The 24,470-nt window shown below is 47.8% G+C and overlaps 1 protein-coding gene across 7 annotated transcripts; it reads right to left on the bottom strand.

Moving 5' to 3' along the window:
* Positions 1-1,464: 1,464 nt before the first annotated feature.
* On the bottom strand, positions 1,465-15,834 carry MPL (MPL proto-oncogene, thrombopoietin receptor). Of its 7 annotated transcripts, none has more exons than XR_014144841.1 (13): positions 15,707-15,834; positions 15,425-15,557; positions 14,926-15,104; positions 14,089-14,387; positions 13,546-13,708; positions 13,158-13,284; positions 8,550-8,728; positions 8,243-8,385; positions 5,927-6,086; positions 5,676-5,772; positions 3,255-3,342; positions 2,106-3,048; positions 1,465-2,002 (listed from the first exon to the last, which is right to left on the bottom strand). XR_014144841.1 is itself a non-coding variant. In XM_081818247.1 (13 exons), the coding sequence occupies exons 1-12, from the start codon at positions 15,783-15,785 to the stop codon at positions 2,149-2,151; spliced, it is 1,653 nt and encodes a 550-aa protein (XP_081674373.1). In that variant the 5' UTR covers positions 15,786-15,834; the 3' UTR covers positions 1,465-2,002; positions 2,106-2,148. The 7 variants fall into 7 exon arrangements, 4 of the variants coding, with proteins under 4 accessions (XP_081674373.1, XP_081674370.1, XP_081674372.1 ...); XM_081818247.1 differs by having other exon boundaries at positions 2,106-2,154; XM_081818244.1 differs by having other exon boundaries at positions 1,465-3,048.
* Positions 15,835-24,470: the final 8,636 nt, after the last annotated feature.

Raw genomic sequence — 24,470 nt, 5'->3', positions numbered from 1 at the left:
ACATCTAGGCGGTGGAACAGCCCAGTTGGGATGATAATAAAAATAGCTCAATAAACATTGAGTATTTACTATGTGCTTGGCATTATGTTAACACTTTAATCCTAACGTAGGAAAACACTAGACAAAGAAGAGACCAAGTTCTGAAGAGTGAGGCTAAAGATTTAGGGGTATGGAGTGGGATAAATAGGAAAATCAATCTGGTGGCAGCATACAGGCTGAGTTTAAGGAGAGATACTGGAGGCAAAGATATTAGTTAGAAGGCTGTAGCAATAGCTCAGTGAAGATGGAGGAGATGGACCCTAGGAAGTCAATGTAGTCAGGACATGATGGCTGAGTGGGTGTAAAAGTGAGAAGTTTGGTGGCTTGGATCTCAATCCTAGCCTTGAGGCCCTAGGATTAGAGTCAGAGTCTTGACCATGGCTAGGGGAAGGAATTATGGAAAATGAGTATAGTGGATGTCATCCATTTGTCCCACTCAGACCTACTCTTCCGTCCGTCTCTACCATGCCCTGTGCCTTGTGAAGCTGATTTGTATGGCCTATACAATGGATTCCCTTGGGCTTTGGCTTCTGTTTGGGTTCCATAAATGGGAAGATACTATGGATTAAATTTTGTCCTCCCCCTAAACTCATATGCTGAATTCCTAAGCCCCAAATACTCCAGAGTGGAACCTTATTTGGAAATAAGATCACTGCTGATGTAATTAGTGAAGATGAGGTCATTTGGGTGAAGTCATTTGGGTTATTCAATCCAGTGAAACTGGTGTCCTCATAAAATGGGGAAGCTTGAACACAGATACATGAAGAGAATGCCATGTGAAGATAAAGGCAGAGATGGGGGTGATGCTTCTACAAGCCAAGAAACACCAAGATTGTCAGGGAACCACTAGAAGCTAGCGTCTCGAGAGGCATGAACAGACACTTCCTCTTCCTGGTTAGGAAGCAACCCTAATGACGCTTTGAACTTCTAGCCTCCAGTACTGTGAGACAGTACATTTCTGTTGTTTAAACCACCAACTTTGTGGTCCTTTATTACGGCAGTGCTGGCAAACTAATACAGAGGAGAATAGAGGGTGGAGGGAGAGTGAGCCTGAGCCTGACTCCCTCCGTGCCATGTCCTCACAGGTTGGCTCTCTACCAAAGGTCACTCTAGGCAGCCCTCTCTTAGAGTGACTCTCCAGATCTAGTAACCACAATCCCCCCTTACCCCTTGATGTGCCTAGGGGTCGTACCAGCTCCCAGCTATTTTTAGCCCTGGGGTACTGCACTCTTCCTTGACGGTTTTCCTAAATCCTGCCTTATCTTTATAAATATGCCCTTTATTTAAATCTCATCAAGATGCCCAGTTTGAGTGTGCCATTTATTTCTGCCAAGACCCTGATTAATACAGTGGGTATGTCTGGAGCAAATAAAAACTACCATTTATTTGCAAATTTGAACGAGTCAGGAGAATCCATAACCAGAATGGCCTAAGCACATTTTTTAAAAGATTTTATTTACTTATCTGAGAGAGAGAGCGAGAGAGCGAGTGCACGCACAAGTGGGGGAGGGCAGAGGGAGAAGGAGAAACAGACTCCTTGCCGAGCAGGGAGCCCAGTGTGGGGCTCAGTGCGGGGCTCCATCCCAGGACCCTGAGAGCAGGACCCTGAGATTGGAACCTGAGCCAAAGGCAGATACTTAACTGACTGAGCCACCCAGGCGCCCCTGGCCTAAGCACGTTTACTGCTGCAAATGAATGGCCTAGAGGATGAGGGCGCTTGGCATGGGGTTAAGGTGGCACTGTCTGGAAAGAGTTCCTTCATTTAGAAAACATTTATTGAAGGTCTACTATCATGCACCAAGCACTGCTCTAGGTGCTGGGGGGCAAAGACAAATAAATCATGGCGGAGCAGACACATAAATGGTTACTTGCATAAAGCAGCACAGGTACGGTAGAAGTCAGGGTTGGAGATAAGAACTTTGCAATCGTCAGCTTACAGGAAAGGCAATGGACTCTTGAGGAACTACAATAATTAAGGGGTGGGAGAGATGCCAGGATAAGAGAACAGGAAGGAATAATTATAATTCAGATATAAACATACATCCTAGGCATTGTGCTCTACTTACACTAGGTCACTTATCCTCTTCACAACTCTGTGGGATTCTGGCATTATCCCTGTTTTATAGATGAGAAAATCAAGGCACAAAGACTTTAAGTTATGTGCCCAAGGTCACACAGCTAGCAAGTGGGTAAGAGAGGAATTGAACCCAGCTTTGACTGTTGAGTTTATGCTTTTAACTACTCGTATACTCAGAGCCAGGAGAGATGGTGATACTATGGAAGCCAAGGTAGGAGAGAATTTAAAGGAGAAATGAGTACTCCCCATGACAGATGCTACGGAGAGATCAAATAAATTGAGGATTGACAAGATCCTACTGGACCTTGCAATCACAAGGTTTGACGTGAACTCTGCCTGAGTAGTTTCCTTAGCAAAGTGGGGGAACGAACTGAAGTCGTCTGAAGAGCAAATGGAAAGTGGGGATGCGGAGACATCTTTTCAAGGAGTCGAGCATTAGGGAGGAGAGAGAAAGCAGGTGAGTGAGAGGAGCTTAGTCAAATGAACCTGGAGTGAGGAGGGGGGTCCTGGCTTTATGTCTGCAGCAGTACCAAACGTTGTCAGTGTCGGGGAGCCCAACTATGAGGACAGACAGAGGGGGATGGCCGTAAGGTCTGAGATGTTTGTGCTGTGGGGTTGGGGGTAGGGAGGTTGGGAAAAGAGGTCGGGCGGGTTTGGATCTGTCCAGGGTATGGGGAGAGAGGGGCCTGCCAGCCGCTCAGAGGTAAGTAGGAATGGTTGGCGATGTGGGTGGTGCAGTAGGACCCCGACTCAGCCATGTGGGGGCACACACACAGGGGCACGGTCCCCGGGCAAGAAGGGGGCAATCCTCGGTAGTCCATCTGGGTCTGGGAGGAACACAGCGCCACGGAGATCTTCTCTGAGGACCTGGGTAGAATTTCAAGGGGGCTGGGTTCCACTTCCTCAAAGGCATCTGAGATTGCAGCCTTGGGCTGGGACAGTTGGGGGGAAAGAAGTCTGGATTAGAGCTGGTGCAGTGGGGAGGAGGACCTGGACTGTGCAGGAAGGAGGGTTAGCTAGGCATAGGGCTCAGGGATGGTATGCTGGTGGGCAAGGGCGTTGGAAAAGTGTGCACTGGGGCAAGGATCCAACTCCAGGCAGGGCTGGTGCTGGGGAGTGGAGAAGGGGATGTACTCACCGGACTCAGCGATGCCGTATCCCTAAGGTACTGGCCTAGGACCCGGTGCAGGTCTGGAAGTGAGGGCCACAGGGCATGCTTCAGGCTCCTTGGGGAGAAGGAAGAGGAGACTGAGTCACAGGAGTGAATTGGGATGGAGGAGGAGACTACTGAGGTGGTGGGGGGTTGAGGCTGAGGTTAGGGAGTAAGGCTTAGAGAAGTAAGAGTGTAGTCAAGACAATAAGATAAGGTAGAGGGGCATAGGTGAAAGGGAGGGAAAGGGGAGTCAGGGGAGGGGAGGTTCAAAAAAGGGGTTTGAGTATCCTCAAATATCCCTGCTTCAGACATACTTGCTGCACTTGCTCTTCTCTGTGCCTCTTGATTTGTTCCCTTATTTCATTTAGGTCTCTGCTCAAATGTCATCCTGAGAGAGAAGCCTTCCCTGACTGCCATGTCTAAAACAGTACCACCTCCCTTCCCCGTTCCTGTTTCCTGCTCTGCTTTATTTTTCTTTCTTTTTTTTTTTTTAAAGATTTTATTTATTTATTTGAGACAGAGAGAATGAGAGAGAGAGAGAGCACATGAGAGGGGGGAGGGTCAGAGGGAGAAGCAGGCACCCTGCCGAGCAGGGAGCCCGATGCGGGACTCGATCCAGGGACTCCAGGATCATGACCTGAGCCGAAGGCAGTTGCTTAACCAACTGAGCCACCCAGGTGCCCTGCTTTATTTTTCTTTACAGCACTTGACTTATTGTATACGCATTATATTATCACACATATTTGTGTTTGTCTGTCTCACTCCACTAGAATATAAATTCCATGAGAACAAAGAGTTTGCCTGTTTGCTCAGTCCTCTATCTCCAGGGGATAGAACACTGTCTGGCTCATAGTAGGTCCTCAAGAAATTAGTTCAAAGGGTGAATGAAGAGAACCAGAGCGGCTTATTACTAAGTTACTGGGGAAGGTGGTCTCTCTGGGAAGAGTATGGATTAAGGTAAGTTGGGGCAACCTGTAATTCTTTAGGTTTGTATTTCCACATGGAAAGACTTGAGTTGAACAACATTTCAGGCTTCTTTTGTGACCTCACTCATATCTCTCCAGGGGAGGAGTGATTTATCTGGCAAATTGGGGACAAGGAACTGAGTATGCCTGGTTCAGTAGCATCACCTTCCTCTTCTCCCCCAGCTTTTTTGTTGGCTCTGACTACCTGCATAGAGGCTACAATCCGGTCTGCTCATACAGATGAGTGAATTAAAAATTGAAAGAAAGACATGTTCAAGGAGAGATGGGAGCATAAAGGAGGGACATCTAACCTAGTCTAGGGTCACCAAGAGAGGCTGCCTGGAGGAGTTGCCTTCCGAGATGAGTCTTCAAGAACCAGGAGATGTTACCAACTGAAGGACTGAGGGGGTATGGATTCTATCCTCGTGTTTGTTTGTTTTGTTTTACTTTTCTATCCTCGTGTTTATAACTTCCAATGACATTTCTCTTCAGCCTTAGTCTTCCCACATAAACAAGTCATTAATAACATTTATTTAAGGGTGTGCTATTTGGCAGGCACTGTGCTGAGGATTTAAAGATGACCAAGTAAGGTATAGGGAAGGCATATAAAGAAGTAAATACTGTAAAATGCTACTGATACTGTGACAGAAGTCGGTGCTGGGGCACAAAGAGAGTAGCCAATAGGGGAGGGTTTAGGAAAGGTTTCTAGGAGGTGGTGGAGAAAGTTATTTAAAGATAAAGGGGTATTAGTCATCCAGGGAGGATATCCCCGGCAGAGAGGACATCATATGCAAAGGCACTGAGAGATAAAACCACTGGACTTGTGGAGGAAATCACTAACAGTTTGGCAAGGCTGATGCACAGGGTGGGAGGGGGTGGGAAGGCGGGCCCTGGGCCAGATTTTATAGAGCCTTGCTTGTCATTCCAGAGTCTGGACTCTATCCTGGGAGCTAGTAATGAGACTTCAGGAGGGGAGTGACAAGTTCATGTGTGCGTTTTAGAAAGATTATTTGGGCGGCTGTGTGAGGCTAGACTGGAGTGAGAAGAGGCTCTGTTTCAGCGAGCCCGGTAGTATTTGTAGGGCTAAAAAAGGGGACCATTGTTTGAGCAAGGTTTCGGGGGTGGAATGAGCAGACCAGGCCAGACTGGATAAAAGGGAGGGAGGCGCCTAGTGTTCTGGTTTGGGTGATGGGTGGACAGCAGCCCTGCTGCTGAGATGAGGAGCCAGGAGGTGCGGTTGTTTGGGGGTCCGGTATAGCGGGCATGTTAGAGTGTACGGAAGCGGTGCGACTCCCAGGGGAGACTTGCAGGAAGTGGCTGAAGCCAAAGGTGTGGACTTGCGGTCCTCGGTCCTCGGGAGAGCGGGTGTCACTGGGTAACCCTGGGATGCTTGTTTAGAGGCCTCCGGCCCCACCCGTCTCCTGAGTGACCGGGGCGGTACCTGTAGTGCGCAGGAAACTGCCACCTCAGCAGCAGCAGGCCCAGGAGGGCACTGAGGCCCAGCACCACGAGCAGAGCGGTCACCAAGGAGATCCAGGCTGAGGGACAAAACCAGTCAGACCTCTGCTGCCCTTGGCCGGAGCCCCGCCCCCAGGCCCGCCAGACCCCGCCCCTCACCGCCCGCCCCTCGCGGCGCCGGCGCCCCTCCACTCGCGCAGCCGCAGAGCGCCTTGCCCCCCGCCGGGCCCTCACCGGTCTCGGAGGTGGTCTCCACGCGCACTGGGTCGGACCAGGCGCTCCAGGGGCCTTGGTAGGTGGGGCCGTGGAGCCTGGCGCGCAGCTGTAAGCGGTAGCGAGAGCGCGGGCGCAGCTCCAAGGTCTCTCCCTGGGCCCCGAGAGGCGGCTCCAGCACCTGCGCAGAGGGGGAGCGAGCGGGTGGGCAGGCTCCGGGCGACGGTGCCCCGCCGTCGGGGCCTCGACAGCCTGGCATCCTTTTGGCCAAAGGCCTACCGCTTTGAATCTTCGGGGTACCCCCCCTCAAAGAGCCTCCCTGACAGAATACATGCATCCCGGCGACAACTTGCAAGGTAGAGCACCCCGACAGAGAGGCATGCCCAACCTTAGGGAAACACGCCCCGACACACACACGCTGGCACACAGACCTCATGTGCACAGAGAACTAACTACTCATCCTGACACAAATGCAAACACACTGACCAGGTCACGCGGACATCCCGCCAGAAGTGCTCCTCAGGATCCAGGTCAGGCGACGGAAACCCCGGGCACATTCAGATACTCAGGGCCACATAGACTGTTCACAAGTAACATGCATCCAGGAACGGATGCTAGGTGCTGAGGGTACAAGGACAGATTCCGAGCAGAGGGAACAAGCATCATGTGGACAAGCAGGGAGACTAGCTAGCCATCATGTAGCAAACATTTATGAACTACGGGTGATACGCCAAGCACTGGGGAAAGGATAATGAAACATGGTTTCTTGCGAGTCTAATGAGGAACACATGCAAACCAGTAAGTAATTACAAGTAATTAGTGCTATAATGATGATATAAGTAAGGCAGAATGGGCGCATGAGGAAGCATGTCATGCTGCCTGAGCTGCTTGGTTGGGGGTTACAGAGTAGTTCAGTGTGCTAAGAGCATGGAGCATGGATGGGCAGGCGAGGTGGTCAAAGATGAGCTAAGGCAGTGGTAGTAGGGATTTGAAGACTGTTAGTACAATAAACTCCGCTTCTGTGTTGATGAGTGGAGGGAAGGGACAAGGGAGAAGGAAGAAGAGTCAAGGGTGATTCCAGGCTTGGATAACTGGTAAGTGGTAGAGCCACTGTCAGACCGCAAACAGAAGTACGTTTGAGGACGAAATACCATATGGTTCCATTTTATTAGGTTCAACAACAGTCAAACCTTATCAATGGTAATGTCTGAACAGTGGTTATCTTGGGTATGTGTGACTGTAAGGGGCATAAGGAGCTTCTGAGGTGTTAGAAATAACCTGTATCTTGATTTGGGTAATGGTTAAATAGGTGAATACATGTACAAATTGATCAATTGTACATATTTTTTAAAGATTTTATTTATTTATTTGACAGAGAGAGACACAGCGAGAGAGGGCACACAAGCGGGGGGAGTGGGAGAGGGAGAAGCAGGCTTCCCACGAAGCAGGGAGCCCGATGCGGGGCTCGATCCCAGGACCCTGGGATCATGACCTGTGCCGAAGGCAGACGCTTAACAACTGAGCCACCCAGGCGCCCCATTGATCAACTGTATATTTAAGATCTATGTATTTTACTGAATGTAACATACCCTGATAAAAAGGTAAAATAATCTTGGGGAGGAGGATGAGTTTAGTTTTGGATATATTGGGTCTGAAATGCCCCAGGGGGCTTTTATGGGGAGCTGTCTGGGAAGAAGTTGTATATACATGTGGTTAATGAGAATAAAAGTAGAGAAAGTAATATTTAATGTATATTGAGTACCTTCTATCTGCTAGGCAGTATGCTAGATATTTATATATATAATTTTTACCACAACTCTGGAAGATAGATAGTTGTATCTCCATTTGACAAAACTGAGACTTCCAAAGTTTAGGTAATTTACCTAGGGCATAGAAGTTCCTTTCCATATGGGTGTTGGAATGGTAAGATTGGGCAGGTTAGTGCATAGTCATTAAACTATAAGCTCTTACCTAGGATGAGCATGTATATTTATCGAGAAGAGAAAAGAGTCTAGAATGGGACTATAGGAAACACAACATATTAAGGAAGGGTGGAAAAGGAGGAGCCAGGAAAGAGGGAGAAGGTTCAGCCAGAGAAGTAGTATGAGAATCAGGAGACTGATATCCCAAAGGCAAAGGAAAGAGAAAATTTTAAATGGGAGTAGTCAACAGTGTCAAATGCCCAAGAAAGATTAAGATACCAGTTGAATCAGATCAACATAGATATACAAACCCAAACCCAGATACATGGATACCTTCACTCTTGATAACAGACCTGATGAATCTTAGGAATACCCTGTGTAGTGAGATCTGTGGACATGTTTTCCTCGATCGTACCTTCCAGTCTTGATGGCCTTCTCCTGTGTATCGGAGCTGATAGCAGGTCTCTTGGGCTCCCCAGGATGATGGGTGTTGCCATTCCAATTCCAGCTGCCCACTGGAGACCTCCCTCCAGTGCAAGTTTGGAGTGGGGATGAGCACTACAGGGAGCCAGCAGGGACTGGCCTAAGCCCTTCTGTGCATGAGACATCATGCCACTAGGGCCATGGGTCAGAAGTGCCAGAGCTGGTGGTGATCCTGGGCGTGGGGTCAGGAGCAGTAGGGGCAGAAAGTACGTGGGAGGAGAAGGGAAGAAAGTTCTTACCAGCCTTGTGGATCCAGAAAGGGGAGCCCAGGTAGCTGTGAACAGCACCCTGGGCTGTGGTCACCTCCACAAGGATGTGAATAACACTGTCATTTCGTGACTTGAAGTGGCAGCGGGAGAACTGGGAGGGCTGTAATCCTGGATATTTCTCCTCTTCACACTTCTCCCAGATGGGGTCCCTAAGAATCATCCCCGTAGTCACTGAATCAGGCCTGCCTCTGAGACTAATTCTGATAATTCCTATCCCAAAGGGGATATGGCCTGTGGGGATTATAATCCAACTCCTCCCTTGGATGGGCTTCCAAGGCTTTCTCTCTGTCACTTCCTGCCATGATGTTTTGTTTTCTGAATCTGACTTTGGTGTCCAGCCTCTTCCTCTTAAGGAAAGAGCTAGATGATTCATGAACACAGCCTGGGCTCTACAGCTCAGGTCTTAACTTGGTCTACAACTCTGGTACATGATTGATCTCTGCTCCCATTTCCTCATCTGCAAAATGGGTTAAAAATCCTTACCTCACAGGATTGTTTCAAAGAGCCTTCATCTTTATGGTGGCAAGATCCTCATGTTTTTAATCTCATACAGCAGGCCTGTTAGTCACCTCTCTGTGTTATTCTACTATTAGATGATTACAACAGCCTCCCAGCTGGCTTTTCTGCCTTCATTTTCACCACTCCCTTGTGGAGTTTGTCCTCCACATGGCCGCCAGAATTTGCTTCCAAAATTTTGATCCGATAATGCCCAGAAGAGATCACAAATCTGTCCATTTGTTTGAATCTTTCCCAAGGCTACATTCAATGAGCCACCTCTGTCTCCGGCCTGGATTAAGGCAAACTTCTAACTGGTGACTCTGCTTCCACCTTTAATTCATCATTTCACAGAGAATAATACCTTTTTTAAAGGAAAGTCACATCATGTCACTCTTCCACTTGAAATCCTTCAGTAGCTCCCTATCCCCCCTTGAATGAAATCCAAACTCCATGCCAGGGCCCACAGGACTCGATATGGTTCAGTTCCTCCCTACCTGGCCATTCTCATCTCCTACAATTCTTACACCAGTCTGCCACCCTTCATTTACACGAGCCTTCTTGCTGCGCTACAAATATGTCCCACTCACTGCCTTTGCACTACACCTTGCCCTCGATTGCTCTGACTCTAGATCTCCATGTGACTCATTCTCTCTTTGCCATTTAGGCCTCCTGGTGAGGCCTTCTCTGACCACACAATCTAAATTAGCATCCATCCCCCAACCTCCCACTTAGTCTATCATATAACCTGTTCTTTGGTCTCTTTACTTCTTCGTCACCCTTCCTTTCTCCCCCCTCAACTAAAATGGAAACCCCAACAATGTGGAAACGTTTCTCTTTTGTTTATCACTCTAGCCCCAATGCCTGGCACGTAATCACTCTCAATAATTGTTTATTGAACAAATGAATCATGTCTCCTTCCTGATTGTCATTCCTAAATGGCTAGTTCTTACTAAAATTATTTATTAATGTATTTATGTGTTTACTTCTTTATTCAACAAATAATTAACACGATGTGCCAGGCGCTGTGCTAGGCACTATGAATACATAGAGGAATAATCAAGGAGCTCTCATTCCAGTGGGAGAGGCAGAAAAACAGACAGATGGTATTTTTCTGTGGTGTGGACTGGCTGGTTTGGGGGTTATCAAGGAGGATAATCTAACCCAGATGGGGAGGGTCAGAGAATACTTCCTGGACAAGGCAGTGCTTAGACTGAGTCTTGGACTATAAATAGGACAGGCAAAGGGGACAAACAGGCATCCCAGGCACATGCTTGTGCACAGATAAGAGATATGGGGCTTTGGGGGAAATTCTAAGTGGTATAGAACTCTCTTAGCTTAGAGGGCCTGGTGATGAGTGGTAAATGGGAGAAGGCAGACTAAGATCATGGATGGTCTTATGGCCTTTCTGAGGAGCTTGAACTTAATCTTGTAGTAATCATGGAGACGTGTAAGGATTTTAAACAGAAACTTGTCATAATTAGCATTGTACTTTGGGAAGATCACTGTAACTGCAATTTGTAGGAAAGAATTTGTGAGGACAGACTAGAAGTGGAGAAATCCAATAGGACACTTTTATGGACGAAGGACCAGAAACAGGGTGGCAGCAAAGAAGGTGGAGAAAAAGAGATGGATTCAAGGGATACTGAAGAGGTAGAGATGATTAGACTGTTTCTGATTGGACCTGGAGGGTGGGGAAAAGGCAGAAGTCCATGGAAATCACCATGTCAGGCCTGGAAAATTGAGTTGATGGTAGGATGGGGGACAATAGGAGGATGAGCAGGTTTTGGTAGAAGAAATGATGTCAGTTTTGCTTCCCTTTAAACCATTCATGGCACTTCTAGACTATGGAAATCTGTGCAGTTATTAAAAATAATCAGTTACATCTTTTTGTAATGGGCTCCAAGACACATTTTTAAGTAAAAAAAGTAAGTTGGCAAGCAAACTATATATATAATGTGATCCGATTCATATTGAAAATGAAATGTTGTGTATAGACACGTATAAGTACATAGAAAAACTGGAAGAGAACATTAAAACTGTTAATGGTGGTTTTTTCATGATTCATTAATTTAGCGATTTTTTTACTGAGTAACTGCTAAGTTCCATGCACTGTGGTAGGTAAGAATACATCAGTGAGTAAAAGCAGACATTGACTTTGCCCTTAGGGATCATGTATAGTCAAGATCAGCCCCTCTCAACTGGAGTTCTGAGACAGGATGATATTATCAGTCAAATAACCACATAATATAAATGTAAAATTGTAACTGTGATAAGTACTTAAGAAGGAGAGGTAAATGGTACAGTAAGTATGTATAATAGTGCTATTGGACCTGATGAGGAAGATCAGGGGAGGTTTCCCTGAGGAGGTGACATTTGAGTTGAGATCTGCAGGAAAAGTAGAAGTTAAGACAGGAGGGCTGGGTAGACAGCATGCACAAAGACCCAGAGGCAGGAGAGAATATGGCAGACAGAAGGGGACCAAAGAGTCATAGAGGGGAAAAGGCAGCATAGTGTTAGATGAAGCTGAAGGCATTCAGGGGCTGAGTCTGTTAGTACTCTATAAGGCCACAACAGGGTTTTTCTTCTTCTTCTTTTTTAATCCCAAGGTCAGTAGGAAGCTATTGAAGATTTTAAAGCAGAGAGTGTTATGAGAATGATTTGGAGGATTTAAGAGGTGATCGGTTAATAAGTCTCCTCAGTAGCCCAAGTGAGACATCATGATGGCTCATACTAGGGGAATGGCAGTGATGAAAAAATGTGGACAGATTCTAGAGATATTTAATAGGTAAAATCAACAAGACTTGGTAACTTTCTTACACCATACATAAAAATAAATTCAAAATGTTTGAAAGACCTAAATGTGAGACAGGAAACCATCAAAATCCTAGAGGAGAACACAGGCAGCAACCTCTTTGACCTAGGCTGCAGCAACTTCTTACTAGACACATCGCTGGAGGCAAGGGAAACAAAAGCAAAAACAAACTATTGAGACTTCATCAAGATAAAGAGCTTCTGCACAGCAAAGGAAACAGTCAACAAAACTAAAAGGCAACCTTCAGAATGGGAGAAGATATTTGCAAATGTCTTATCAGATAAAGGGTTAGTATCCAGAATCTACAAAGAACTTATCAAACTCAACACCCCAAAAACAAATAAGCCAGTCAAGAAATGGGCAGAAGACATGAACAGACACTTCTCCAAAGAATACATACAAATGGCTAACAGGCACATGAAAAGATGCTCAACATCACTCATCATCAGGGAAATACAAATCAAACCACAATGAGATACCACCTTACACCTGTCAGAATTAACAACACAAGAAACAACAGGTGTTGGCGAAGATGCAGAGAAAGGGGAACCCTCTTGCACTGTTGGTGGGAATGCAAACTGGTGCAGCCACTCTGAAAAACAGTATGGAGGTTCCTCAAAAAGTTAAAAATAGAACTACCCTACAACCCAGCAATTGCACTAGTAGGTATTTGCCCAAAGGATGCAAAAATACAGATTCGAAGGGGTACATGCACCCCAATGTTCATAGCAGCAGCAGCATCAACAATAGCCAAACTATGGAAGGAGCCTAAATGTCCATTGACTGATGAATGGATAAAGAAGATGTGGTGTGTATGTGTGTATATGCCATATATATATGTGGAGTATTACTCAGCCACCAAAAAGAATGGAATCTTGCCATTTGCAACAATGGAGCTACAGTGTATTATGCTAAGCAAAATAAGTCAGTCAAAGACAAATACCATATGGTTTCACTCATACGTGGAATTTAAGAAACAAAACAGATGAACATATGGAAAGGAAAAAAAAGAGAGAGGGAAGCAAACCTTAAGAGACTCTTAATGATAGAGAACAAACGGAGGATTGATAGAGGGAGGTGGGCGGGGGATGGGCTAGATGGGTGATGAGGATTATGATGAGAGCATCTTATGGGGATGAGAGCATGGAGGCCAGTTGGTTTTGGGACAAGGGAGGGAAGTGAAGAGGATCAAGAACAATCTCTCCCTTTCTGCATTGATCATGCCTCTCTCCTATGACATCAAGCTCAATCAGCAGTTCAGCTCTCACCTGTCTCTGGGGCAGCACCGTGCCCTGCTGTGGTAGAAGAAGCCTTGGGAGCTAGCATGGTCCTGTTGCTGCCACTGACAGGTAACATTCTTCAGGTTCAAGGTAAAGCACTGCAGTCCAATTTCCACTGAATTAACAGAAGAAAGTCCCATCAGGGCCAACACATTCCCACTCTATAGGGTATCCAGATTATCTTTACACACATAACTTGGAATATTTACCCCCATTCTTTGTTCTCTCCCTGAATATAGTTCACTCTGTCTGTCCAGTGGCAAGTCTGAGGTTATCAGGAAGGGACCATGGTTCTCAGAGCTGCCATATCCAGTCCAGACCTCTCTAGAGATCTTTTCTATCTCCTCCCCATCTTCCCACTCTTTTGTTGACTCACCTGCATCTCCAGGCAGGTCCACAGTTGCAGGGAGGGACCAGGATCCCCAGGAGCCAAGGAGGGAGACCCCATCGGGTTGGCTGCGCAGCTGGAGCCAATAGGATTTACCAGGCTGGAGCCCTGAGATGAGGCAGCTTCCACTCCTCACTGTTAGAGATGAGGCCTTGGGAGAAGAATCCCAGCCTCAGAATCTAGGTCTGCCTCAACCAAGACAGCCTCCATCTCTTCTATTTGAAGATGGAACTGAAACGCCCATTTCCTCACTGGATAGATATGCATACAGACTAGGGGCCAGGTCAGTGGGTTTCGGGTGGTATTCAGAGCTTTTTAGGGAGATCCCTACTAATTCAAAGGCCTGAAATGCTCAATTTTGTTGGTGTGAATGACCCAAAGTGGGAGATTCCTAAATAGACATGGCTCCCAAGCCCATACTAACTTCCCAAGGACCAACCCAGTCTGGAATCCCCAAAGTATGGCCTATCCTTTCTTGGGGCAAAATTTGGGGTAGGAGATAGGAGGTGGGGCAGAAGAAAGCCAGGATACTTCTCTAGTTGGGGAAGTCTGCTCTGGTCCATCCTGTTGGGGCATCATGGGCTGAGCACATGGAGGCTGGTGCAGAGCTGGGACTGGGTTTAGTCTCTGCAGAACTGGACAGCAGGTTTCTGTGGGCAGCAGCTGCATGACTGTGGGACCAATGGAGTTGCTGGGATCCTTGGGGCCGTAGCGAAGTTCGTGCCTCAGGAAATCACTGATTTCGGGAGCTGGGGTCTCCCAGCTGATCTGCAGGTCCCCTGGCTGGCTCCCACCTGAAGCCTTAATGATATCTGGGGGAGCTGGTAAGCCTGGGGGCAAGACAGGGTACACAGAACTCTCTGAGTGCCACAGTCTATGGCTCAACCCATGGACTGTACAGAGGGGAGCTGGAAGCTGGGTTGGGGGCAGCCCCTGGATTCTAGAAGATCACGGGCCATTGCTTTCTTGGAGGCCAGGGCAAGGAGGCTCCTTATCCTGTTCTCCTTTCCTCATTAGAACAGTGACCTCACTGTGGCTTTGTTAGACTCAGTGCTCCCAAGAACAGGGATCTCTTCCTCTCTATAGCCTTTCGCCTAGCACAGTGCCTGGCACATGGTAGGTATTCTGTAACTGTGGAATGAGTCAATGAATAGGTTCATGATGGGGCGAGGGCACAGGTTGTCTCTGGTGTGAAATGAAATCTAGCTCTGGATGTGAAGAATGATAAGGGGGTCTTGAGGTGCCTCTGGCGGTCTGGTCATGAAGGGCATCCACGTTGCCCTAAAAGAGCACAGACCAGTCTGATCCCCGGAGCTGGACTGAGGGCAGCAAAGAGGGGGGCCAGGGTGACAGGAGGATGGCCCTTACCCACACTATCCACAAAGAGCACCCGCTGGGTCAGAGTCTGATTCAGAAACATGTTCTTCACCCAGAGGTGCAGTGGAAAGAAGAGGCGAACTTCATCCTGGGCTGGAAACTGACACACATATCGGGTCCCAAAGGGGGGCACGCTCTTGTAACTCAGGGGGCAGGCACGGGGCTTCTCCCTGTGGGCGTAGGAGAAGCCTGTTCCACCTACATGGCCACCAGGACAGGCCCTGAGGACCCAGGTCTGGGCCCAAGCCCAACTTCTATTTCCATTCCTGCCATTTTTCTACTCAGTGCCTGGGACAGGTGGGGTTAGGGGTTATGTATGGGCTGGCGCTGGGGATATCCAAAGCACATCTGTTCATTAAGTGGCTACTGAGGGCATGTACTTGGAGTAGTCCTCTGATAGGGCCCAAAGGCAGGGAAGCTCCAGGAGCTGGGTTCAGCTGAGGTAAGGACAGGACAGATACAGGGGAGCGTGGCACAGCCCAGCACATACCCTGGGTACGCATACAGCAGCTGGTATGTTCCATTGGGCGCTGCTTCTTCCTCATCCCAGAAGCAAGTGAGGTCCTCAAATGTTCGAGAGAAACAGTTCAGGGGCTCTGAATCCAAGGCCAGAAAGGAGGCATCTGAGGAACAGTTGGTGAGTTGAGCTCTGGGTGCTCCCAGGCATGTTTATGGGCAAGAGTAAGGGGCTGGTGGGAGCCTCCTACCTTGCACCCCTCCCAGGGCTCCCTCTTCCTGGGTATAGGTGATCTCCACCCTCCATACACCTCACCTTGGCTGGTGACTTGTGCCAGGTTTTGGGGGGCCAGGAGGAGGCAGGAGGTGACCACCAAGAGGGCCCACGAGGGCATCTTCTCCGGCACTGTGTGCCTGGCTTAGCCCATCCTCCCCTCAGGAAGCCGGGCCCCAATCCCCTCCCAGGCCAGCCCCTCAGGTTCCTGTCAGATACAGCCCCACGTCCTGTCCCTGTCCCTGCCCCTGTGGGGCCCATCCAGACCACACTGGGGCCAGGGGCCAGGGGAGGGGGAGTGGGAGTGGGCAGGAGAGTAAGAGGAATTTGAAAGGGAAGATATAGGCCTTTTGGTGGGAGGCAGATGGGGGTTACATTTTTGACCGTGAACCAGAAGGAGACTGAGCCTATGTGTGTGATGATGTCAACTCTTATAGAAGGGTGTATTATCAACAAGAATAGCAACATTTACTGAGCACTTACTAAGGACTTTGTATCTATTGACTCAGCTCATCCTCACAATAGTATTATTTCCACTATGGAGATGAGGAAACTGAGACGCAGAGAAGTTAAAAGATTTGCCTAAGATCACAGAGCTACTGAGAAATAAAGCTCAGGAGGTCAAGCTTCAGAGCCCAAGGGCTAAACAGCTATGCCATGCTACTGGAAGGCATAATCCATTGAGAAATGACTGCTTCACAACCATAACAAAATTTCCACTTAAATGGGTTCTGTACCTTTGTGCCCAAACACATTCTCGCTGGAATTGGATGTGCACCCTCCCTGGTGGGGAGCCTCCAGAGCTGCCTCTTGTCCATTGCTACTCAAAGTGTGGCCTGGAGACCAGCAGCAACAGCATCACCTGGGTGCTTGTTAGAAATGCAGAATCTGGGGCGCCTGGGTGGCTCAGTCGTTAAGCGTCTGCCTTTGGCTCAGGTCATTATCCCAGGGTCCTGAGATCGAGCCCCGCATTGGGCTCTCTGTTGAGTGAGGAGCCTGCTTCTCTCTCTCCCCCTCACTCTGCCTACTTGTGCGCTCTCTCTCTGTCAAATAAATAAATAAATAAAATCTTAAAAAAAAAAAAAAAGCAGAATCTTAGGCCCCACCCCAGACCTACTAAAACAGAATCTGCACTTGACCAAATCCCCAGATGATTTGAATACACATTTCAGTTTGAGAAGCACTGGTCTCAGCTCAGCTGTGCTCATCTTCTTCACGTTAGTAGCAAAAGAGTAGGTATGATGCCTTGTGTGAAGCCCAGGCTGCCTCCTGGGAGTGCTGTAACTATGGGTGGCTTTTATGCCACCTCTCAGAAGCTCTGACTCTTGCTGGAATAGGGGGGACCGCATGCCACATGAACTCCTGCATTGAGCCCCTCCAGCCTCAGCTGGGGCTGCCATTGCTGGCTCTATAGGATAAGTGGCCTCAATATCAACCTTTGCTCTCCTCCTGAATTAATGTTACACAGAGATTTGCGGGAGGTGGGTGGGCAGGGAGTAAATGGAAATCCTTCAGCCTTCCTGTGAGGTCTTAGTTTCTCTGACACCATTTGTCTGCAAGAAGTCCCTGAGGCCAGGCTTGTCCTGATTCCTGTCCAGCTCTCGGGTTACAAGGACCAGCTTCCTCTGTCCAATGGATGCCTCCCCCAGCCCCCAATCAAGGGCCACCCAACCTCCAGGTCAAGTGATCAAACCCGAAACCTCAGTCCTCCTTGATTCCTATCTTTCTCTTACCCTACATTCAATTCATTAGTAAGTCCTCTTCGATATTCTTTCAAAATGTACCCTGAATGTGAATACTTTTTACCACCTCCCGCCGTCCGGGTCCAAGTCTGGGCTACTGCAGTAGGTTCCTACCTGCCTTCACTTGTCCCGGGTAGTCTGCCCTCCAGTCCTCCACAGGACAGAGGGAGCTGTTTAAAATGCAAATCAGGGACGCCTGGGTGGCTCAGTTGGTTAAGCGACTGCCTTCGGCTCAGGTCATGATCCTGGAGTCCCTGGATGGAGTCCGGCATCGGGCTCCCTGCTCAGCAAGGAGCCTGTTTCTCCCTCTAACCCTCCCCCCTCTCATGTACTCTCTCTCTCTCATTCTCGCTTTCTCAAATAAATAAATAAATCTTTAAAAAAAATGCAAATCAGACTTCTTTGCTCCCCTACTTAAAACCCGCTAATGATTTCCTACGGCACTTAGAATAACATCCAAATACCTTCTCAATGCATACAAGGTCCTGCCTGGGGATACAAGGTCCTGCATGATGTGGCCCCTGCTTACTTAAATCTCGTCTCCTACCGCTGTCTTCACTCTCAACCAGCCACAATAACCTCAGTGTGTCTCTCATCTCAATCCTTATCACGCTCAACCTTTTTGCAACATTTGATATTCTCCTCCTTCCTTGGCTTCTACAAAGTATCACATTCTCCAGGTTTCCTCCTACCCCCTGGAACATTCCCTCCCAGTTTCTTTCTTTCTTTCTTTACTCTTTCTCTTAAATGTTGTTGTTCCCCAGGTGTCCTTGCTTTGCCCTTTATCACCCCCCACCCTGGAGTGATCTCATGGCTTCAGTTCCATCTATAGACCAGTAACTCCCACTCTCTTGAACTTCAAATTCTTAGTTACTTATTGGATGTTTCTATTTGTTGTTCCATAGGCACTTCACCTAAATGCACCAAGTCCCAAATGCAACTATCACTAACTCCCAAACACCCTTTCCGACTTTTCTCTTCCTATGTTCTGCATCTCGCCCTTGGTTCCTAGGCATTTAAGCCTGGAACCTGAAACTTTTCCTCAAATCTTCATTCTCCCTCCACTCCTGCATCCAAGGCTTACCAAGTCTGTGACTTCTACAGAGAGACAGTGTAATAGTGGTGAAGGATGCAGAACTGGCAAGACAAGGGGCTTTGTCTGTCAAGAGTTGAGATGGGGGCTCTGCGAGCCTGCGTGAAAGGAGGTCCTGTCCCTGTCATTTCCCCATTTTTCTCTGTTTCCACACAGCTGGGAAGAGGTGTCTTCCCCAGTCCTTTGCTCCTTTAGAATATCAAGGGGAGCTAATAGAAGCCTAGGGGAAAGGAGACCACTTAGGTATGCCCGTTCTTTGGCCAAAGAGTCCAGTAGGCTCCTCAAGGTCCAGCCCAGGACAGCAGGCCTAGGCTTTTCTGTTGGGCTATAAGGCCGAGGCCCCAGCTTAGAAAAGCCTGTATTTGATCTCTGTGCAGCCGTTGCTCAGAGAATTTAAGGGGTTGCTGGATGAGGCTTGGCTCAGGCAGTAAGTCTGTTAAACTCCTCTCTGGGGGCAACAGGGAGCCCTGTTTTGTAGCATTTGCTGCTTTTTTGGTGCAAATACGCCACCACGGCCAATTTCAAGCTGCTAAGATGATGTCGCTCAGTAGTGAGTTGGGAAGAGAATTGGCTCTCCTGAGCGCATGCCCGTCTCCCCATTTCCCCAGATTTCCAACACCAGTCAGACAGTCGGAGAGAGGTAACTCTAGGCCCCTGGATTGTCCACCTCCCCGTCACTTACTTCCCCAACGTTGCCAAACTCCTCTCCAAAAGGATTGTTCCACTTGTTCGATTGTTCTAGCAGGGTGTCAGAGCGCTGTCTTTTCCCCACACCTAGGTCACTGTTGTTTTAAGTATGCTATTCTCATAGTTGACGAATTGTCCAAGCTCCTCACTCAGTGCTTTTTCTGAAGCTCAAATTTGCTTTTATTCTTTCCCTGCTTAAAATCGTCTCATGGCTCCATAGGATCCTTTGGACCAAGACTCATCTCCGGATGCTGGAACACAAGGCCCTTATGCCTTTCATCTTCCCCTTCCTGGAATGTCTTTCCCAAGATGCTCCCTTCACTATTCACAAACCCAATCCCCTTTCTGCTACAGGGCTTTGGTCCCTTGCTTCCCCAGCACAGGACCCTCCAATCTCTCAGCCTGTTGGAACTTGCTTTGTGATTCAAGACCTAACCCCAACTTTTCTTATCCTCCAACTATATGTAACAGAGCAGAGCATTCCTTCCAGAGGCCTTGTAGCTCTTTTGTGATTATGACTCACTTGGTGAGTCTTTGGTCATGGCCTTGGTAAGAAGGAGTGAGAGAGCCAAATTTGCTGAGTATGAAATTAGTGGGGATTTGAGAGTATACTGTGGTAACTCTGGAGAAAAAGGAGGAGGGCTAGTAAGTGAAAGACTGCAACCTGAGGAGAAGAAAGTCTCACGAGTGAGAAATTCCAGTAGGACTGTCGGAGGAAAGTTTCAGCACGGTGATGCCTAATGCCCAGTCTGAAGGGTACTAGCTACTCTGAATTCTCAACGGCCCCAGAACCGCCCCTCCACCCCCCCGCCCCCCCGCCCCACCATTCAGTGAACGTGTCCTCGACACCAACCTTCATTCGTGGTGTTTTCGGAACAAAGGGAGAAGAGTAATGAAGAGTGGAGAGAGGATGGCAGCCACGGAATTCAGGTTGTGGGGTGACCCCGAGGGTGTGAACACCATGGGAGGGAGAGTCCAGTAGGAACAGAGGAGGGTGTGAACTTCCCGAGGATGTGGAATACGGACTGAGCTGTTCTGATGGGATATAAATGGAAAAGGTGGTCCCAAAGGGCTGCCCTGAGGACATTTGGGTTGCGTACACACAATCTTTCCTTCCTCTCAGAAACCCCCCAGAATTTTGTGCTTCTGTTGGGATGTTTTTCTATGTAAGCAGCTGTGCTAGCCTCCGCCTGAGCTGGATAAGCCGAGAACCCTGCCAGAGGGCAACTGTCATCCCAACTCCCTCCTCCTGGGTAAAAGCTGGGTGGGAGCGGGCCTGGCCCTTCCTCCCCGACCCCTGTCCCAGCCTCGTAGCAGCTACTGCCAATGAACACGGGCTATTCGGCAGCATGATGCTAACGCACCGTCTCATGTCTTCACACAACGACTCTCTCAGGTGCCCTTGTCCTTCCTTTAGGGAAGCGGAAATGCAGGCTGCAAAGGATTAAATGAGTTGTCCAAAGTCACTGTTAAGGGGCACAGCAGAGATGTGAATTCAGGTCTGTTTGATTCCAAAGCTTGTTCTTTTATTTATTTATTTATTTTAAAAAAGATTTTATTTATTTATTTGACAGAGAGAGACACAGCGAGAGAGGGAACATAAGCAGGGGGAGTGGGGGAGGGAGAAGCAGGCTTCCCGCCGAGCAGGGAGCCCGATGTGGGACTCGATCCCAGGATCCTGGGATCATGATCTGAGCAGAAGGCAGACGCTCAACGACTGAGCCACCCAGGCACCCGAAAGCCTGTTCTTTTAACCACTGCCTAGACACCTCTCACTGTTTCATCCATCTTATTCATTTAACGGTATGCGCCCGGCCCAGGGCCTGCTGTGAGTCTTTCCCACAGTAGGAGGCTGAGTTCAAGACAGGCGTCAAGAGGGGCTTACTTCAAGTAAGTGGGAAAAGGACCCCCAGTACGCATCCAGCAGTGACGCCCAGCGAGAGAGCTGCAGGGGACCTGGTCCGGTCAGCCCTCTGTCCTCCATCCTCCGTGAGACAGCCGGGCTCCTGAGCTGCTCTTACTCAGCTGCTGGGCTCTCTTTGACCCCTGAATCCATGTTTCCTGCTGAGGAAACAGGGGGACCAGACACTGGCTGGCCTGCTGCCCTGGGAGAGGGCCTGGGGTGAGATAAGAGGATGCATAGCCCGTGGGAGGAGCCTGAGCAGGCCAGAGGGCCAGGCAGGAAATCACCCCTTCCTTGGGGGGCCAAGAGGGAATGACTCAGGGCTGACTGGCGGGAGTTCCGTTTTTGTGGCCAGAACGGGCTGCCGTGAGGCCCCTTGGATAATGTGCTCGGGGTCGCCTTCCCCAGCCGTCTGCCAAATGGGGCTTGGACAGGTGTGCCTTGGCCTTTCCTCTTTCCCTTTTCCACCATTTCTCTGGAAACAAGTGGGCTGGGCTGGTCTCTTGCTCAACCCCTGCCCAACCCAGGCCATCCCCTGCAAGGTAGAATGTAGCCGTAGAGACAGGCGGTGAGGACTGAAGCTAGGTAGCCATGGGACGGCCGAGGCTGAGAATCTAGGTGCTCTGTACCTACGGTCTGCTGCCTTGTCTGTAGCGGGGCTCTGGCTGCTAGGAGGCCACAGTGGAAATGTGGGCATCTTCTGCTGGGGGAGGGTGCCCTTAGCCTAGGACTGGGGCTGATCTGAAACGTTCACCTCTTGTCCCCCTGTCCCCCCACCTTCCTCCCAACCCCAAACAACCACTGAGAACGAATAACTGAGTTCAGCAAGGATGCGGGACACAAGATCGACACACAAAACACAGTTTTCTTCTGCAGACTTGCAATCTACTTTGTATCTCCATAGATGTGCCTATTCTGGACATTTCATATAAATGAAATACAAGCAAATGCAATAGGTGGTCTTTTGTGACTAGCCTCTTTCGCTTAGCATGGATTTCCCAAGGTCCAAGCATGTTGTGGCACAGATCAGTACTTCATTCCCTTTTAATGGCAGAATAATACTCCATTGTATGGACAGACCACATTTTGTTTATCCATTCATCATTCGATGGACATTTGAGTTCTTTCCACATTTTGGCATTACAAATAACATTTCTATAAACATTTGTGTACAAGTTTTTGCGTGGACATATGTTTGGATTTCTCTCGGGTAGATACCTAGGAATGGAACTGTTGGGTCTTTTGGGCACTCTTAAGGAAACTTATGTTTTATTGACGAACTGCCAGATTACTTTCTGAACAGGTTACACAGTTTTACATTCCCACAGGTGGTATATGAGGGTTCTGATTTCTCCTTGCCAATATCTGTTATTATCTGACTTGTTGATTATAGCCATCCCAGTGGGTGTGAATTTGTATCTCCTTATGGTTTTGATTTGCATTTCCCTGACGATTAATCATGTCAAACAACTTTTCATGTGCCTATTGGCTATTTGTAGATCTTCTTTGGAGAATGAGCTATTCGAATCCTTTGCTCGTTTAAAAATTGGGTTATCTCTTTATTATTGAGTTGTAAGTCTTCTTAATATATTCTAGACACAAGTCCCTGATCAGATACATGATTTGCAAACATTTTCCCCATTCTGTAGTTTGTCTTTTCACCTTCTTGATAGCGTCTTTGGATGTACAAGTTTCTACTCTGATGATGTCTAATTTATCAATTTTTTATTTTGTTACTTGTACTTTTGTTATCCATAGAGTCCATTACCAAATCTGAGGTCATGAAGATTTACTTCTATGTTTTCTTTTAAGGGTTTTATAGTTTTGGCTCTTACATTTAGGCCTTTGATCCATATTGAGTTAATTCTGTACATAGTGTTTGGGTAGAAGTCCAACTTCATTCTTTTGCATGTGGCTATTAATTTGTTCCAGCACCATTTGTTGAAGACCATTCTTTCCCCATTGAATGGTCCTGGTGTCTTTGTTAAAAATCAGTTGACCTTGGACACATGGGTTTATTTCTGGACTGTTGATTCTATTCATTTATTTGGTATTTGTTGCTTTGTAGTTAATTTTGAAATTCAGAAGTGTGAGTCCTGCAACTTTGTTATTCTTTTTCAAGATTGTTTTGGCTATTCTGGGTCCCTTGCAATTCTATACGGATTTTATTTTATTTTTTAAAGATTTATTTATTTATTTGTTCATGAGAGACAGAAGAGTGAGGGAGGAAGACAGAGGCCCTCAGAAAGAAAGGCGGAGCAGGGAGCCTGATGCAGGACTCGATCCCAGGACCCCGGGATCATGACCTGAGTCGAAGGCAGATGCTTAACTGAGCCCCCCAGGTGCCCCTATACGGATTTTAGAACTGACTTGTCAATTTCTACTAAGAAGCTGGACGAGATTCTGATAAGGATTTCATTGAGTCTGTGGATCAATTTGGGAAGTATTATCATCTTAATAATATGAAGTTTTCCAAGTCATGAACATGAGAGGCTTTTCCATTTATTTAGTCCTGCTTTAATTTCTTTCAGTGATGTTTTATAGTCTTCAGGGTATGAGTTTTGCACTCTGTTAAATTTATTCCAAAGTATACTTTTTTTTTTAACTAATGGTATATTTTTGTTTTGTTTTTTAAAGATTTTATTTATTTACTTGAGAAAGAGAGAGAGCAGGGGGAGGAGCAGAGGGAGAGGGACAAACAGACTCTGTGCTGAGTGTGGAGCCCGGCCTGGGGCTTGATCTCACGAGCCTGAGATCATGACCTAAGCCAAAACCAAGAGCTGGACGCCTAATCGACTGAGCCACCCAGGTGCCTTCCTCTCCCCCGGCAAAGACAACTTTTTAGTCTCCACATCCTGGACCTCAAAATATCCCCGCGGTCGATCTGAAATTTCATGCTAGCAAATCCTACCTCCCCTGTCCTGCATAGCCTCCCAATTACTCCAGTTTTGTTTCTTCTTAAATTCAGCCCCCCACTCCAACCATTCAAGTCTTTTTAGAATACAGATTGTGCTAATCACCACCCATTCCAAACTCCTTGCATTTGTATATACGATCAGCTGACACTGAGCACGCTCTAGGTACCGGGCCCAATGCGGCCCGTGCCCGTGTGATCTCACTTGGTGCTGACAACAGTGAGGTAGCTATTACCAACCCCATTTTGCAGAGGAGAAAACTGAAGCTCAGACAGTTTAAGTGACTTGACCAAGGTCACACAGACCGTAAGTGATTTAGCAGGAACTTGGACATGGGTCTATGTGATTCCAGAATCCGTGTTATTACAAAACCGTGCTGTGTTATACCTTCTTTGATTTCATCTGATTCACTGAAGAAATGTGTGAAGCAAGACAACCTTTGTTTCTTAAGGACCGGTGGGAGAGA

Source organism: Leptonychotes weddellii, chromosome 4, assembly GCF_054177405.1.
Source record: "Leptonychotes weddellii isolate Sample4059 chromosome 4, ASM5417740v2, whole genome shotgun sequence".
NCBI lineage: Eukaryota > Metazoa > Chordata > Mammalia > Carnivora > Phocidae > Leptonychotes > Leptonychotes weddellii.
The sequence above is the reverse complement of the archived record's forward strand: the minus strand, read 5'-3'. Positions and strand labels throughout refer to the sequence as shown.